This window comes from Dermacentor albipictus, chromosome 1, assembly GCF_038994185.2.
Source record: "Dermacentor albipictus isolate Rhodes 1998 colony chromosome 1, USDA_Dalb.pri_finalv2, whole genome shotgun sequence".
Lineage (NCBI taxonomy): Eukaryota > Metazoa > Arthropoda > Arachnida > Ixodida > Ixodidae > Dermacentor > Dermacentor albipictus.
In genome coordinates, this window is record NC_091821.1 from 207,636,202 (window position 1) to 207,650,959 (window position 14,758).

Consider the following 14,758-nt stretch of genomic DNA (forward strand, 5'->3'; position numbering starts at 1 on the left):
AGGCGCAGGCGCTGCCCCCGCACTGCCCGTAGGCTGCGCAGACGTCATTCTATGCAGACGTTTGTTTTTCACTCTATATTGTGGCTGCGCAGGGATAGAGTGTATGTATGTAGCAAGGGAACGGTGGATTGGCAGCGACTCGGGTGCGTTAGCGCAGGCTTACTGGTCTTACGCACGTAGGTACGAAGTTAGTGCTGTCGTTGTCATATTGCAAACGTGTGAGCGTTGCCATGCATTTCGCTAAGAATATTGTTCCGAGGTAATAAAGCTTAAGTTCTTAATTATGCTTCTGGGACTGTTTCGTCAGGTTCGGTGAGTTCTAAACAATAGTGTACAAACCTCACGGAACGCCTCCATTCAGCTCTTGTTCTAGGTTCTCTAATAGCAGATATTAATTTTGTTCGTGTAACCTGCACGTCCCTTTAGGCTTTTAGAAAGAACTGCGTAGCGGCCCGCCGTGAAGATGGCCAATAGAAGCTCGGACCGAGAGAAGAAAGCTTTACAGGACGAAATCTCGTATCTGTCACGTAAGCATTTTGGAAACCTTTAACAGCGGCTGCTTATGCCCAGCCACAGCTTCATGAAGAAAGTAAAGAAAAATTCAGCCTTTATTGTGTACTATACCATAATTTTGCGGTCTATTTCCAGGTTTGATTGCTCGCCATCAACACACGTCAAAACCACGTGGAGGAGCGCAAATAAGGACTTCTAACCGCTACACAAAAGTCAACGCACATGAAGCTCAGGCCCAGAGCAACGTGGGGATGCCAAGAAATCTTGCCAGAGCTCTGAACGTGGGCGCGCCGATTACTACCAGTGTCGGAAGCATCGGCAACATCTGTTCTCGCGCGATGCATCACGCGCCCACTACCCACAGGACCCCACCACAAGGCACCAGGAGGAGGTCTTTGTCAACAGTTGTGCACAAGAGTAGGTACACACTGAAGAAACTTCATACTGGACTCGCTTCCACTGAGAAGCCAGCGTTTAAACCCACAACAGCGCCTCCGAAAACAGTACAAAGTACCGCACCAGTTATTGGCACCAGCACACCACTGTCACTCTACGGGTCCTCTAGGCGACTTTCAGCCGGGAAATACGTGTATTGCAGGAAGAATGCAGTGAATGGAACTGGACTGCATACTGCATGTTCGGTGACTCCAACTGGCTCCGCAGGGAGAACACCCAGACAACTTGTGTCGACCTACAAGCTTGTTCGGAACAAATCAAAAGTTGCTACACCAGTCAAGAGTCCAAGTTCAAACCTCACTTGTATTGGTGCCAGGCGCATTGTGAAAAAGTATAAGGTGAACAATGTAAATAGGTCAAGAGCTCCACTGCAGAGGCCACTTCGATCTCAGTACGGTATGTTTCATTCATTGAATAACTTGAATCCACTTGATCTGCAATGTTGGAACCAGGGTTGTTTTTTCATTGCAAAGAGTTTCTAATGCAGATTTTTTGGTATTGTCTCGTGACGGTGTTTCCCTCATTATTGTTACTGTTGCATGCACTAAAGCCCATTAAACACAGTAATAGTGAGCACAATCGCTGAAGTACTACTGATGCTGTGCTCGGCAGTTGTGATTAGGTATGACACTTGGCATGTCATGCAAGTGAATTTGGTGAATGAGCTTTTGCAGTGAGTGACAATTTACCTGTGTCAGGTGATGTCTCTGGTTCACAAGCAAACAAACTAACATCGAAAGCTTGTCTTTTTACACTATACTTGGCTTTCTGATGTTACCATTCAGGAAACTCTACAGCTGTATCTACAATGAAGCTGTCTTGGCCTCCGTCTTACTCAACCACCCATTACTTCCATGGTCAGAAAAGGAAAAGCTCTGGGTAATGTAGCCTTTTAAAAATAAAAGCCATGTTAATGTGTGCCCCTAACGTTTTTGCATTTTGATCTTGTTTTATTTTTTTTATCACAGCAAACCTACTTCAAGTGCAGGCTCATCTCAAGCCCACTACATAAAGATAGGAAATATTACATACAGAGCTTCAAGAAACAAACTTTCTAGAACATTCAAGAGATCCCTCTCTTGTAGTCCTGTTTCTCACAAAGGTGAACAAGTGTGTTTTGTTTAAGGGATTTAGTAATTGCCATGGCTTTTTTTTTTTTCTGCACCTTACTATATATTTCTACTTCACAGCCTCCCCACGTCATGAGCGAGTACTAGCAGTGCGAGGCTCTGTCTACATGATGGATGCAGCTGGGAAAATGCTTCGCCGCATCTCGCAGCCGCAGTGCAATTCAGAGCAGACAAATGGCCGAACTCGAATTGACGTTGGTGGAAAGACCTATATTGAATGGAAACCAGGAGTGCTTTCTCAAACACCATCTGCAGAGACAAGAACTTACCTCAAGTTGAGTTATCCCACAAATCCTCTGTTAGTTAGTTGTTCATGTCTTTATCTTGTTTCTTTTTTCAGTCGTACTGTTAACCGCAGCATTCACAGGGTACGGAATGTCGACAGCAGCCGGAAGCTAAAGCGGAAATCATATTGTATGTTCTTCAATCGATTTGGGCGCTGCAATAAGGGTGGCAAATGTGCTTACATTCATGATCCTGAAAAAGTGGCTGTTTGCACAAGGTGAGCATGTATGCAGGCATATGTTGCCTCTATGAATGTCTATTCCACAAATGTAGCCCACTGTGACATGGTTAAAGTAATCATGAGGTTTTGTGTAACGTTGCTGCCTCCAGCACAGACCTAGAGGCTAAGAGTGCCTTTACTAAAAATACATATTGGGCCTGCACCAACGAATGAATTTCTGCCCCATGCCCTTATCCCGGCACTCACAATTGTGGCAGCGGTCTACACCTTTTGTAACCACAGCCAGTAGCATCGTGTAAGTGTAATGTGGTGTTGGCCATATTCTGTCTTACTGAAATTTGCTGACCATAAATATACTCTATAATCTTTAAACTATGGAATGTTGAAAGGGGAGGCAGTCTTGTGCATCTTCCCCTTCTATTGCTGCTCTGTGGGAACCAGTAATAGCTAGTGTGTAACTAAATAATGCTGACGCTGTCTGACAAAAATGCCACGAAAGTGTCTGAACAATGGCAATGATAATAGATGCACACTTGTGTCAATGACTGCCAACACTTGAGGTGCCCAGCCCAGCTATGTCCATGGCCATGCGCATTCTAACGAGCATGTGCACTCACATGTTCTAGCACACTGATGCCCAGTCAGGTTAGATGCTTTACATGTGTGCCTCAAAATGGGTGTGAATTTGATGACGTAAAATCTTGGCATGTCTTACAACTGTTTCCTCCATCCACTAAGCTGAGTGTTGCGATGCTGCTGCTGGCACTTGCTCTTGTTCGCACCTTTTCTGAAGATCAAAATTTTTTCTTTGAGTGCAGCCAAGGGAAATTAAGCATTGTCCATTGCGCATGGTCACAATTAAAAAATTGCACTTGGGATGGGAGAAATTTTACTTGTGAATGTTGTGATTTGTCAAAGATGTTATTAGTCCTGATTTATCTTGTTCTTATAACCTGAGAATGAGGAAATCTATGTTAAATGACAGGGGAAAAGTAAGAACGAGAAGAAAGGGGGTTAACTGAGGGTTTGTTGGCTTGTCATGATAGGGGAAAAGCAAGAAACTTAAACGGACACTAAAGCGAAATAAATCAGTTTAGACTAATGAAGCATTGTTTGAGAACCCTGCAGGCAGTCATTTCAAAAAGATAGTTTGATTGTTAGATCAGAAAACGAAGGTTCAAGTATCAGTATTTGAATTTCGTGCCGAAACCTCGGCGCCTGTACATCAGCGTGACGTCAGGGATTCCAAAGTATGTTTTCGCTTTTGGGCGGCGTTGGCTGAATAAAGGTTCCCAAAACTTGCCATGTTTAATATTTGGTTCCTTTACAACACAATGTAGTCAATCTGTACTGCTATATATAATTAGTAGGCCGCAGAAGATGCCATCAAAATCCAAGACGTTGTAGCCCCCAGGTGCGGGAACTTGAGTAGGCATTGCCACCCGTATTTCGTTCTTGCACTTTTTCTGGCTTACCAAACATCTTATCGTTGTAAGAGTGGTGTTTTTGGCGTTGTAGAATGGTAATTTACTGATGGAGAAGAAATCATTTTTCACTTTAGTGTCCCTTTAAGCAAACCCAATGCTGCAGAGACCTCCGAGTGATTTGTTAATGTACGGGTAGTGTTTTCCTTGCAGGTAGTGTTTGCCTTGCCTTGTGTCTCTTGGTGTATGTGTAATTGTTTGTAAAGTTCACAGATGCTTTAGAAAATACTAAAATGGTAACTGCAGGGAAGCATTTTCCAAAGCTAAATGTATATGGTGTGTGTTTGTGTGAGCAGCACTTGCGCGTTTTTAGCACTTTAAGGCAGCTGACATGTCCTTCGTCACGCAACAATGCTAGATAGTTTTGTCGAAAACAGTTCTGCGAAGATATAATTTTTATTTCTCTTAACGATTTGCTTCCAGATTTCTACGTGGAACCTGCAAGGTGTCCGATTGCCCATTTTCTCACAAAATTGCACCAGAGAAAATGCCAGTGTGTTCCTTCTTTTTGAAAGGGCGATGTACCAATGACCCTTGCCCATATCGGCACGTCAAAGTCAACTCAAAGGCAGCAGTGTGCAAGGACTTCGCTGTTCATGGATTTTGTGCTGACGGAATCAAGGTAAGACGATTTGCAAAAGTATGATTGGCGCAAAATGCAGATACATTGTGTTTCACAAAACTAGTACCAAGTTTATTTTACAAATTCTAACTCATAAATTGACGAGACCGGCATAATGTTGTTTGAAATCATCTTGAGCTATGCAGCATCTTTTAAAGTGATGTTTCTTCGCCACTCCACAATTTGTTGTGTTGTCATCGCGGTCATCATTTGTCTTTTTGAGTCGAAGCTGTCGCTACTCAAGCCACCATACTGTCGCTGTTAGAGACACAATCAATTTCTTGTGACTTGGCCCTAGCGAGATTTGCATATCTACAGCTGACAGCATTTCTGCTCACTATCTCTCAAACTCACTATCTTTGCACAATGCCAGGAACGTTTTTGGCCGTGTACCATATTTACTCACATAATCATCGCACTTGCGTAATGATCGCAACCCTGAATTTTGTCGTCAAAATTAGATTTTTAAAAAATTTTCTGTGTAATGATCGCACCCTGAACTTGCCGCAGCGATGTGTCGTGTGCCAAGTCTAGCTAATATTGATAGCGCTTACCATCTGTCGAATGCTACGCGAACGACTCAAGACAAACCAAGCGGTCTGCACGCACTAAACATTCTTAAGCAGATGCCCCATTTTATTCCTTGCATCACTTTCCACACTTCCATGAAAAAAAAAAAAAAGCTACAACCAAACTTGCCTTGGCTTTATTATTTGTAGGCATTATAATGGTTGTGGTCAACAACAACAATAAAAAAGGCGCCTTTCGATTCTTCTCATCTGCACTTGTGGGCACGCAACAAATCGCAAACGGCAACGAAAGTAGCCACGTTTACACTGATACGTTAGAAGTGTACCCTATTCATACACCGACGCTTCTAACACAGCTAAGATATTCATCCACCTTTAGCGGAAACGTGCTGTATTAGGATAGTAGTGAAGACAGATGCCGCAGTTTCGGCAGCATGCCGGCCATGTGTTTCTATGTCACTGGCAGCTAAGCGCGCCCATGTTTCTGTCCCCTCAAAATGGACATGGCTACGTTATTGCCGCAAACTTGCCAATATTAACGATCTTATTAAATATTGATACGGAAGAAACTGTTTCAATGCACGTAATGTACTCACGAAAAGAAAAAAAAACATCGCATTCGGCTTGCTCCGCCGGCCGCCATTTTTGTTTTTGTGTCCCGCAGCAAAGGCGGGATGGAAAATTTGCTTTTCTTTTCACGGGAAATTTAACCGGCGTAATGATCGCACCCCTGATTTTGCATCAATTTTTCTGACAAAAAAGTGCGATCATTATGTGAGTAAATATGGTACTTCAAGTCCAGAGCCTAGTCATGTGAGATCTCGCAGATATGATAGTATCACTGAAGGTGATCGCTCGAGATGATCGTTTCTGGGTAAAACTTACCTTTGTTCTGCAAGGTACACCACCTCAGCTGATGGCTGCCGTGGTAGCTTAGTGTGGCTATGCTGTTGCACTGCTAAGGACGAGGTCAAAGGTTCAAGTCCCAGCCGCGGCAACCGCATTTCATGGGGGCGAAGTGCAAAAAAGTGCCCATGTACTCGAGCATTGAGTGCATGTTAAGAATCCCAGGTGGTCAAAATAAATCCGGAATCCCCACTATGGCGTGCCTCAGAATCAGATTGTGGTTTTCAATTAATCAATCAATCATCTATTTCACAGATAGACAGAGGAGCGGGTAATAAAAGCTGCCATTCGGCAGCTTGGCTAGCTCGAGCCCCCATTGCAAGAGTTCACAGCAGCACAGACATAAATATATTAAGCCCAGACCACACATACGCTTGCAGATGCACATAAGCTCACGATCGTGCCAGCGTTGCTTGACTGTTATGCCGTTAGAGTGTAATGTAAAGAATTCCATTACAAATTACGTATTGGCTCAAATGCACTGAAATTTTGCCAACATGTTTAGAAAGCACAAGGATTACCTTGGGTAGTACAGATTAATATACATGCGTAACATTGGGCGACGGGAAGACAGCGGTGCGGATCAGAAAGCAAACAGGGATAGCTGATATTTAAGGGAGGGAGAAAATTGCAGCAGATTCAACGAGTTGGAATCTGTATACAGCGAAGCTTTGTGTGAGTGGATGAAGAGTCCAAGCACGAGTTTGTGTTTATTGAATGCCTGCACAAAGCAAAACGGAAGGCTTTATTCAGGCATTGCAGAAAGGCTAATGCAATGTCAGCGTGGATGAGCAAAGGCAAGCTTTCTGGTTCTTTTCCTTCCCCCGCACGGCCGGCGCTGTGAATGCGTGAAGGCAAGCGCCGTCTGGTGGTGGGACAACGAACCCAGCAACTTATGTACTTCGCTGTGAATGGTTGGACTATTTGGCAAGGGAACAGCTAGACTGCAGCACCCATGGTCGCAAAACCTACCGAGGTTCGCAACGAAAAGCTTCGCATTATAAAAAGAGCTGGGCAGGCCATATAATCCGTAGAGGTACCTGTTCGACTGTTACATAATGGGTGTTAAGGGGAGTGCAGTCAAGGACGGCAGAAAATTAGGTGGAGTGATGAAGCTAGAAATTTAGAATTTAATTAGAAGTTCGAATCGGCTAGCGCAAGACATCTGGTAATAGATTGCTGGGAAGAGGCCTTTGTCCTGGAGTGAACATAAATATAGGCTGATGATGACAATGCAAAATTTTAAATATCTCCCATGGGGCACAAACTGTATTAGAAAAAAGTTTAGAGAGAATATTCTGAAACACCCAATGCAGCTGCTTTCATTAGAGGGTATTAGAATAGGGGCCCCAATAGTTTGGGGCCCCAAAGAGCTTTGCGGGTGTTAGCGTCGGGGCACGCAGGAGTGAAGAATTTTAGAATAGGGCTTTGCATTTGCGCATAGCATCTTGCGCAGACAGCGCCACTACGGCGTCAAAGAAAAGCTATTTGAAATAAATAAAATATACCATTTTATGATAAGAATAGTGATTTTTACTTTCGTGTATTCACGTTTAATTACAATTGAGAGGTTATTCTGGTAGCAGCAAACAATTAGTTGCACTTAGTTTTTGACTAACCAACTTTACGTACCTTCACCAGCCAAGCTAAGTCATGTCAGGCCTATGCGCCATAAAATCCACAATCGAATTCGGAATCAGTGGCGTCTAATGAATCAATCTTCGTAACGCACTCTAGTTGAGAGAAAGCGATAACCGCAGTTACTACTCCTAGATTGCGAACTTCACGCGTTACCATGAATCGAACCCAGTTTGGTGCTAGGCTAGAGCCGTCGCTTTGATGGGTGCCGCCATGTTTGTTTACGCAAATCTTTTGGGGCAACTTTTGGGGCTACCGCTAAATCAGTGAAATAGCATGCCCAACGCAAAACCCAAACGCATGCGTCTTGCGCATGCGCAGTGGCTTCGACGCTATTTCTTTGGGGCTCCTATTCTAAAACTCTCTATTATTTTTTATGGGCTTTGAAGAAAGCCTGCAAAATAAGAAAAAAAAATGATGGCACTAAGCATTTGCATTCCTGTATTGCAGGACTCCCAAATAGGTTTTGAACAAATGTCTGCCTGTTCCCAAAAAACAAGAAAAAAGGTTGCAGTTGGCTTTTGGCAGCACCTTGTCACTTATCACCTGTGTCCATAGTCCATAGCAGCCTTCAAAACAAAGTTGGCGTTGTAGCTGTCTTGCTTACTGTATGCTGAGGCCAATAGTTTCTTTGTGACCTACATGCAGCATTTCTTAGTTGAAAGCATGCTTGAGAATGCTGCACTACAGGGGCACAAATGCATATTATCTATAATCCCGGTCGCGGGATCAAATCCCGGCCACGGCGGCCGCATTTCGATGGGGGCGAAATGCGAAAACACCCGTGTACTTAGATTTAGGTGCACGTTAAAGAACCCCAGGTGGTCGAAATTTCCGGAGCCCTCCAATACGGCGTGCCTCATAATCAGAAAGTGGTTTTGGCACGTAAAACCCCATAATTTATATATATAATCCCGGCCACGGCAGCCGCATTTCGATGGGGGCGAAATGCGAAAACACCCGTGTACTTAGATTTAGGTGCACGTTAAAGAACCCCAGCTGTTTGAAATTTCCAGTCCTCCACTACGGTGTGCCTCATTCGTGCCTCATCGTGGTTTCGGCACATAAGACCCTATAATCCTTTTTTTTTTGGGGGGTGCCTGCTTTGTGAATATGTCTGGCAATATTACAGCGTCACTTTTTTACCAAATAAATAACAATGGTTACAAAGTGTCAGCAAAAAATAAAAAGTACTTGGAAGCTTCGATTAATCTGCTACAGTCAGCGTCAGATTTTTCAGACTCCCTAGGGACTGCGAAAATGTCCGAAAAACTAATGCATGTAGAAAATGAGTCATAGATATTTCTCGGATAGAGATGGTCAAGGACAAAGTAGCATACCACCTCAACTCTGCCGATGCATTGTCGAGATGGCCCTGAAAAGTTATTTATACAAAACATAAAAATAGAAATGCTCACAGTGGGTGCCGTTAAAGTAGCTGGCGCTAGTGGCCTGAAAAAATTTGTCAATTCACTTTTGTACAGCTTTCTGCTTATACCTGCAATAATGTCTGCTGCTTGAATTTCAGCTAGTCATGTCATCACCGTACACCGATGGCAGCGTCATGAGTGCTCGCGTCAATTCAGACGCTGTTGGCAACACAGGCATGGGCTCTTCATTTGCAGTTTTGGAGTCATCCACATCACTTGACGGATAATTTATTTTTGGTTAATTAACAGAGGTAAAGCTTGTTATGAGTGTCAGTGGATCATTCAAATGTTATCTCAATGACAACCGTAACACTAGCAGTGCGCACAGGTCATCGTTGATTAAGTCTGGGGACTGATCAGGCTTGTAATTATCTTTAGATGAGATAGCCATTTCAGTGTACTGGGTGTGTAGCCTGCATGGCGAAAACAGTTCTGAAGCATGTCTTGTTACTGCCTTCCACTAATCTGAAAGCATGCCACCAGCTGACCTGCTATAAATGCAGGGTGTCTACCAACAGGGAAAACCGGGAATTCTAAGGGATTTTGAATAGTCTGGAAATACTCAGGGAAAACTCTGGGAATTTGGCCTATAATCAGAGAAAATTAGCTGTCATTTTATTGAAAGGGAACAAAACTCTCCTTAATGCTGGCTCGAGTAAAAGAGGAATCGTAACGAATTGTCTTTGACACCATGATGTCGGCGAGAGGAGTTCCCAGTGTACCGTGAACGACCAATTCTCCTGGCACTCGATTTTTGGGACATGCCCAATAATGTGGATGGCTTCGCGGCACCACCACGTACCCCATAGAGTCGATGTATAAGAACATCTGAAATTTCAGACGCAAGAACCCTTCATTCTCAGATTTTCCAGACTTGCTGCAACCACAGGTCCGAAACGGCATTAGTCAAAGCCAACACCGCCGTTTTGTCTATCTCGCCACCGAGCCGGCGCTTTAGCATGCAGATCTGCTGGCAGCCGTAGCCACCACCGCGGCAACAAGAGGCCTAGCTGTTTTTGACGTTCGCTATTAAGGTTCTTGCCATTTAATGTCATGTTTTTCATTGAAGGGATTCGCCACTGTCAGCCTTTGTGCTCCTCACAATTGGCTTCGAAGCATAGGAAGCACCATGCGTTGCATAAAACCGGTACCCAAAAGGGAGCTTCGCCTCAGCACAGAAATGTTATGTGGTGAAGCATACGTAAAATATTGTGGCAAACACTAACAAGCGTGGGAAGAAGGGGGAACGGTCACCGGACACAGTACGTATTGCCTAATTATACACGCGTGCACCCACCATCTCCTATCGCAGTACAAGCACCGATATGCCTTATAAGTGTACTGGCAGGCCTTCAAAGCCCTTTTGGACGTGCCTGTGGCGATTTGAGCCCTTGGGGGAAGTAAAACACATGTGTTTGTTATTTTCGGACGTTCTCGCGGCCCCTAGAGAGTCTGAAAAATCGGACATTGACTGTATGATTGACCAAGCAGATGCTGAAAATGGTCCGTGGGGCAAACGTGCGTCGGTACGAGGTTGAGAGCAGAAAGGACCGTCGCATTGAGGAATGATCAGGAAAGGAACTGTGCCGCCTCTTCTTTTAAGGAGCTCGAGCTCAAAAAGCAAAGTGTTGGCTGACGCCGAGATGCAGGTGACCGTCATCCAAACCAAAATAAACTCTTTAAAGTAGTGAAACTCAACACTGAGGCATTGTGTGTGGGCTGAGAGTGTCACGACAGTTGAGGTTGAGTTTCCAGCTGCTGAGAGAATCTCACTTCTGACAAAGTTCGGGCCTAATATGAATGAACTTAAAAAAAGCTCATTTTCAAAAATGTTTGACTCAATTTGCAATAGGCATTACCATTTTGGGGGGGGGGGGGATATGTTATTTGATGTGCATTTTACTAACCCCTCCCTTCATTTTTCTATTTTAAATAACATAACCACTACTCCTTACTATTCAAACTGGATAAAGTATGTTGCTTTTTTAATTTTATTTTTAACATGCTTACTAGAGACTGACAGCGTCTGCCGACATGGTGTCAACCTGTCTTGACATCAGACGAAATTCTGTGTTCTCAAAGAATTTTGCAAAGGCACTCAGGGAAAACCTGAAAAACTCGGGGAATTTGAAAATGTCAACTTGGTAGACACCCTGAAATGTAACTTTTGCCACTTCCAAGGTATTCACTTTGTTTTTGAGGTAATCTGAAATCGACTGCTTGGAAATGGCGAACTCCTTGCTCACGTTGGTTTGTCACCAGTCACTCTCAACTTGCTTAAATGATTGTGGCTTTCTTTTCCATTGGAGTCGGTGCCATTGCTTACAGCGGCAAAGCTTTCAATAAAAAACACTGCACCAAACAGCAGGAAGCTTGGTCGCAAACTTGAAGCAGCTAGGCCTGCCCCAAACACAAATGGCTACGGCTGCCAGCAGGTCAGCGTGCGTGATAGGCAAAATGCCAGCGGTGGTGACTGATTATTGTTTCGGATGTTCACTCTCGGCAAAAAGTCCGAACATTTGGACAGCAAAGGGTTTCAGCATCCGAAACGTTGGACGCCTTTACACATTGGCTCTATGGGGTATGTGGCAGTGCCGCAAAGGCGTCTGAATTATTGGATGTGTCCGAAAAATTGCTTGACTGTATTTCATTCTGCCCATTTTAACATTGCAGCTGTCTATTATCTAGTACTGAAAAGGCATTTGGAACAAAACTGCAAATTCATGATGTGTCCTTTTGTCTGTGTCACTAAAAATGAAGGCTACCCTGAAGTATAAGGTGGGCTGACTGTACACTCTAGTTTCCTTGTGCTGCTCTGTGTTTTCATTTCAGTGCAAAAAGCAACACATCCTTATTTGTCCTGAGTATGCTGCCAACAAAAAGTGTCCAAGGGGAAAGAAGTGCTACTTGTCGCACCGTGTTCGGGGTACAAAGCGCAAGCACGAAGAAAACTCTTCAGAAGGTGCTACTAAGGACTGTAGCATGCCTGTTGTGCCATTGAAGGTGCTGAAACAAAGGCAAGTACTTCAAACTATATTGTGTAAAGTAGTTGAGGCTGTATCAGGTGTGTATCAACTTTTGCTTTTCATAGCGCAAGCTGTGCTGGGCCTAGCAGCACTATGGAAGATGAGCAGGGAAGTCGGAAGATGGCACAAGCTCCTCACTTCATACCACTTGAGTCTAGTCCCCATTTGGCCACATCTTCGGGTACTCGGAAGACCTGTGAGTATGCTTTGCCATTCTTGTACAGGTAACCATGTGCTACTGGCAGCATACTTACTTTCAGAAGGAACTTGACGTTTCAAATAAAGAGTGGAAGCATCAAGGATGGTTTAGTGGTGTACCACTCATGTATAACATTAAGCCGAATTGAAGTTTTGTTGCATTTACAATAGTTAGTCTGCAGTTGCTGGTTCAACCAGGCTACGCAAGTGTCGGTTTAAAGTAGGTGCTGGCAACATGGCTGACAACCATGCTACGGCATTAGAGCCAAAATATCGCTTTCTGTTGGACTTGTGCAGGCAGGTGGAGTCCAGATAATAGAGTGCTGTATGGTGCCAGAAGTCTCGATAATCCTTATGCATTTAATTGTATGGATCAGCGGCAGTGCCGTGAAACAAACTGAAGTTATCGGTGTGCGACTTTATTGAAAAACAATGCTTTCAGAGGGCTAGTCAATCTGACTGGTGTGTAGGAATACTTAATATATAAGTAACCAGTTGTTTTCTTCTTTTTTTGTGTGTGTGTGTGTATGAACTTGCAAGTGTTCACATATAAGCTTACACATTTTGAGCAGCTTCTAAAACTTTATTGCAGTGACTGGCATTCGGATTCGGCCCAACTTCCTCTCATAAATTCCAGTGGCTCCGGTTTGGTAAGATGGTTCTGTGATAAATACATGAAATGCACATTTCACGTACATTAGTAGAGTTTATGTTTTGGTATTTGCACACCTCATGGTTTTGAGCAAATAAAGTAACAGTTTACACATGTCTTCATAATATGCTTCCTCTTCCAGCATCGGTGTCCTACAAAAGCAATGGAAAGCAATTGTAAAGCTGTGAATAAATAAAAAGAAAACTGCATTATGAAATTCTGCTTACTGTGCCATACTGATAAAACCCTGGTGCAAGCTCATACAGCCACGATGACTCGACCACAGTTACATTCCTCATGAATTCTCTGCTGGTGTGGATAAGCTCTCCAAACACAACCCTACAAAAAGCATAAGATTTCATAAACTGGCAAAAAACAACTTTGTCAAAGTTCTCACCACTTGGGCTGTTTCTGTGTGTACAGCACAGACGTAGGGTGTATGGCCAGTGGGTGATCCCCACAGACAGTGCGATACTCTCCAGAATAGTGTAGGTATGCAGCGTTGGCAAAGTGCCCTGCCACAATACACCTGCATACTGAGTCTGTATCTCCTGCAATTACGAACGTTTAATGAAACTGTCTGATCAGTGCTGCAGTTGCAACTGCTATGCAAATGAAAATTCAACGCACCTTCGCAAGAGACAAGGGGCACTTTGTGTTTCTGCAGTAACTTCCGCAACTGATTCCTGATTTCAGTAGCTCTCAAAAGACCGTTGTAGTTCAGGAACATTTGGCCACACCACTGCTTGTTTTTACCTTTCTATTAAAAAAAAAAAAAAAACACCGAACATTGAGACATCAAATGCAGAGTATTTGCTTATTCTACAGGTGACCACTGTAGAAATTTAGCTCTAAAAAAACATCAGCTATTATGCTAGTGGACAGTCACTACATTGGATATGGAGGCACATCCAAATGCTTCACAAACTGCACCCCCCCCCCCCTTTTTTTTTGTGTGTGAACTCGGCACCGCTCCTGCTGTAAGTACTGGATACATACCAATGCAACATCGGCCTTTTGCAGAAACACTGTGTGGTAAAACAGCAGCAAGTCTAAAATAAATGTCAAATGCACGCACGGGCGCATTCTTGAAATTGCTGCAACGCGAGGATGAAGCTCTTATAAATAGGTCTGTCAACTTTTTAAGCCTTCATATGTACAGGAAAGGAGCACCAATATGCAATAACGTTACTCAAAGGTAAGTCATGCCTTCATTTTTTCTGTTCATAATCCCTCTTGCAAATCGGAATAAAATTCCTGCTCTTACACTGATCGTACCTAGTGCATACCGTAACTGGGCCAGACGTTTTATGAATTTTTATCTTCTAAACATTGTGCAAGACTCATTGTCAATGGTCCTGTTTACCTTTTCTTAGTAAACTAGATTGGGTCTTCTCTTTAATAGTTCACACATCTCATGGCCCTTGCAAATTGAGAAAATGCTGTTGTGGATTGTTATGCTTTTTAGATTAATGCACACATAGGACAAGTATCCCAACAGTCTTTAGCATAGTATAACTATGCAGTAGCAGTGAATGCCACAGATGTTTTTTCTTGAGGCGAAAGCAGTTAAGCATGCTGCAAGCCGTTACTGACTGGTCTTAACCGTTGAAGCAAGAAACTTATCCCTCGCTTTCTTATGGATGCTGTAACCAAAGCGGGAGATAGAAGCTTCCCGATTTCAGCAGTTTTGTAGTTCTAGAACAT

General features: G+C 43.6%; 2 protein-coding genes across 7 annotated transcripts in view; one reads left to right on the forward strand and one right to left on the reverse strand.

Moving 5' to 3' along the window:
* On the forward strand, positions 1-13,169 carry ZC3H3 (Zinc finger CCCH domain-containing protein 3). 4 transcript variants are annotated; one of them, XM_065438228.2, is made up of 11 exons: positions 1-180; positions 427-527; positions 649-1,365; positions 1,755-1,848; positions 1,938-2,071; positions 2,160-2,373; positions 2,440-2,601; positions 4,473-4,671; positions 12,008-12,192; positions 12,267-12,397; positions 12,992-13,169. In XM_065438228.2, the coding sequence occupies exons 2-11, from the start codon at positions 464-466 to the stop codon at positions 13,027-13,029; spliced, it is 1,938 nt and encodes a 645-aa protein (XP_065294300.1). In that variant the 5' UTR covers positions 1-180; positions 427-463; the 3' UTR covers positions 13,030-13,169. The 4 variants fall into 4 exon arrangements, with proteins under 4 accessions (XP_065294300.1, XP_065294302.1, XP_065294303.1 ...); XM_065438230.1 differs by having other exon boundaries at positions 1-176; XM_065438231.2 differs by having other exon boundaries at positions 1-143.
* LOC135906675 (probable ATP-dependent RNA helicase DHX35) overlaps positions 12,962-14,758 on the reverse strand; it is a 23,962-nt gene continuing 22,165 nt past the window's right edge. For all 3 annotated transcript variants that reach the window (XM_065438227.2, XM_065438226.1, XM_070530806.1), the window contains 4 exons: positions 13,682-13,811; positions 13,449-13,602; positions 13,279-13,390; positions 12,962-13,203 (listed from right to left, as the gene is read on the reverse strand). In XM_065438227.2, coding sequence (XP_065294299.1) covers positions 13,171-13,203; positions 13,279-13,390; positions 13,449-13,602; positions 13,682-13,811 — 429 coding nt within the window. In that variant the 3' untranslated portion in view covers positions 12,962-13,170. The remainder of the gene's footprint in view (positions 13,204-13,278; positions 13,391-13,448; positions 13,603-13,681; positions 13,812-14,758) is intronic.

Excerpts from the sequence above, each read along its gene's own strand:
- ZC3H3 (XM_065438228.2), top strand. The coding sequence starts at position 464 with ATGGCCAATAGAAGCTCGGACCGAGAGAAGAAAGCTTTACAGGACGAA. Across the intron at positions 528-648 it reads CGAAATCTCGTATCTGTCAC|GTTTGATTGCTCGCCATCAA; the intron begins GTAAGCATTTTG and ends GTCTATTTCCAG. Across the intron at positions 12,398-12,991 it reads TTCGGGTACTCGGAAGACCT|TGACTGGCATTCGGATTCGG; the intron begins GTGAGTATGCTT and ends ACTTTATTGCAG.